General features: G+C 30.4%; 1 protein-coding gene across 1 annotated transcript; it reads left to right on the forward strand.

Annotated features, from left to right (window-relative positions):
- The first annotated feature begins 1,172 nt into the window (after positions 1-1,172).
- Positions 1,173-2,379, forward strand: LOC131933050 (uncharacterized). Its single transcript, XM_059289896.1, has 3 exons — positions 1,173-1,334; positions 1,853-2,077; positions 2,253-2,379. Exons 1-3 carry the CDS (start codon positions 1,173-1,175, stop codon positions 2,304-2,306), a joined length of 441 nt encoding a protein of 146 aa, XP_059145879.1. The 3' UTR covers positions 2,307-2,379.
- The last annotated feature ends 878 nt before the right edge of the window (positions 2,380-3,257 follow it).

Below are 3,257 nucleotides of genomic sequence, written 5' to 3' on the forward strand. Positions count from 1 at the left end.
ATACATATATATACATATATATATATATATATATATATATATATATATATATATATATATATATATATATATATATATATATATATATATATATATACATATATATACATATATATATATATATATATATATATATATATATATATATATATATATATATATATATACATATATATACATACATATATATATATATATATATATATATATATATATATATATATATATATATATATATATATATATATATATATATATATATATATATATATATATATATATATATATATATACATATATATATATATGTATATATATATATATATATATATATATATATATATATATATATATATATATATATATATATATATATATATATATATATATATATACGCCATTTTTATTAAAGGGACATAAAGCGAAAATATATATACACATCACTTTTAACTTCATAGTGATTTCCCTCCACTTAAAGATTAAAATTAAAATAAATAGTAATTTTTAATTTAATAAGATAGTTATATTGCAATGTGGAAAGATCCCCTCCCCCAACCTCTCGCTATCATGGCTGCCTATCCTGTTAATCACCCTCCTGTTTCTTTACCCCTGGCTAATTCCATAAGTCAGAAGGGGAAATGGGAACCGATTTGTTGACAAGACGGTCAAATTTATTCATAAGTTAAACTCTGCCTGAATATATAACACGAACCCTCTAAAAACCAGCTTAACGTTTAGGATGTAAAAGTTTCCATCTCATTCGCTAAAATCCACTACTTCACACATTTAGGACACATGTGGGTGGATGGGTGGATTTGTGGGTGGATCCTTGTCTGCCTCCCCCCCCCCCCCCCCGTCCTTGTTGATCACACTTCCCAGATATGAAGAGTTGATTTTCAAAACGCGATAAGCGCCATTTTTGAAAAAAATGAGATAAGGTGCCCATATTGTAAAGCTACTCAGTTACTATTAGGAAAACTTAATTTTAATTTTCACGGCGCAAAATTTTCATTTTATTTCTATTTTTGAAAAAAAAACGTTTGGTTTCAAAACGCGGCATTGTCGATTTTATTTAGCGTCAAAATGCGGTATCGATTCGGACCAATCCGTGTAAATATTAGTATTTATCTGCGCATGCGCATTAAGCATCTCTAAGTGAAACAATTGTTAAAATGGCGGACGTTGATGGTCACGACGAAAGTGTTGTACTGACATTTAAGTCCAGAAAAAAGAAGAGGTCATGCACAGAAAGAGAAAAAGAAAAGATCTTTTGTCATTCAGGAGGAGGAAAGATCCCGTCCATTTCGTGTAATCATATTAAAGGATTCTGCAAGGTAAGTTGTAGATAAAACTAACTTATCTAACACAAGTACAAGGCTAGGCAGGCCTGAGTTAACTTTTTTTTAAACACGATAGTACTATTACTAGAATTTAGATATCTAGCTTGTTCTTTTATTTGTTGAGTGAAGTTTTGAATGTAAATGTATGAATACCAGTAGGTCTAGGCTACTGTCAGCTCTAGCTTAACATTCCAAAAGTAGGGAGAGATTCTAGATCTAATTCTAGTCTAGATTATCTACTCTACTAGTGACTACATATTCTAGATCTAGTATCTAGGCCTACTATTTTTTCTAGCTAGACGAAAGTTTTAACAATTCTAGTCAATATTATATCTAAACTTCGATTTATCATCTAGGTTGTATGTCCTCGTTTGTCTAGTCTAGCAATAACTTTAAGTAAGGCAAGGGGCTAGCCTTAGCTACTAGATCTAACTAGTAGTAGGCCTATAATTTTTAATATAAAATTAAATCTTCCATTGTAGCAAAACATACATTTGTATTATTTATTTCAGGCTCAAGATATAACACCTGATGACCTGGTGAAATGCCATGCAGAGTTTTACAGCAAATTGAACAAAGTGTCACAAGATGCTGCTATAGTAGCTTTGCTTGATGCGGACACCACGAAAAGAGTGAATGATCAGAGGAAAAAAACAAGACACATGACGATCAAATCTTTTCTTTGTAGTGATGGAAACAAGCTGCAAGTTTGCCAGTCTTCTTTTGTTCAGCATTGCGTACGTAAATAGCTTTACCTTCAGTTTGCTATATTGGATTTGCTCGTACTGCAGTTACTGTCAATAAAAAACTTGACTATTGTCCAGAGGTTTATCCGATTATGGAAATTCTCTTTTTTCAATGTTACAGTGGAATTATCTTAATAATACATGGTTAATATATCCACTTTTTTAGGGAAAAACTGGGATTCATTCAACACAAAGGAGCCTGGAAAAAAGAACTGTATAAAGGTGGCTAAAAAGACAGATGTTCTTTGTGTTCTCGAAGCCGTAGGAGTGGAGGAGAGAATAAAGATTTCTTATGAGGCACAGCTATGTGATGCTACTGAGGATGTTGCTCATTCTAACTCTGATGTAGATAGTGCCTAGTTTGTCTGAATTATTTATTTTTTCTTGCTTCACTCATTTTTGTTTTCAACCTTTTTTTTTTCATTTCATACTATTTCTTTTACATTTTATGATTGTAGTATAAACTAATAAACTTTTATCTTCTTTTAAAACTATTTTATGTTGACTTTTTTAGTTCTTTAGACTTTGTTAACACAGTTCAACAGTAGAAAAGACAAGCTGTACTCTTCAAATTAAAGTCTCTCGTTAGAGACTTGCATCATTTTGAAAATGGTTCAAATAACTGAAATTACTCAATAAAAACACTTTACAGTAACAGAAAAACATGGTACAATTGTAGTAAGATGGTAACACTGGGAATATAAATGGGTTTTAATAAAATAATAAACTGAAATATTGGACATTAGATGTATTATCAGAAAAAAAATGGATATACTGCGTTTTGTAGCTTAACAAAAGCTGGATATACCTCATTTTGCAACTAAACGAAAATTTTGGGACCAAAAAAAAAGCATCTTTTTATGCAGGTACATTTCAAAAACCATTCTAGTCCTATTTATATGAGGGTTATGAACCTAAATTGATAAACAGTTTTAGCAAATTGTTCAATGGCTTCGTGTAGGAGAAAAGTGCGATTTTCTCGAAACCCAAATTTTGGATATATTGCATTTTGAAAATCAACTCTTCATATGTGAATGTGCTTGTTTCCCGTAAATCTTCTCCATTTAGCTGTATGGGCAGGTCCTGGCTGTTATTGATTTTGATGACCTCTGTTTTATTTTTATTGATTTTTAGTCCAACTTTGGAGGCTTCTTCAGATAGCCGACTTAGT

Source organism: Physella acuta, unplaced genomic scaffold (assembly GCF_028476545.2).
Source record: "Physella acuta isolate Inbredline_101_S28 unplaced genomic scaffold, ASM2847654v3 ptg002352l, whole genome shotgun sequence".
NCBI lineage: Eukaryota > Metazoa > Mollusca > Gastropoda > Physidae > Physella > Physella acuta.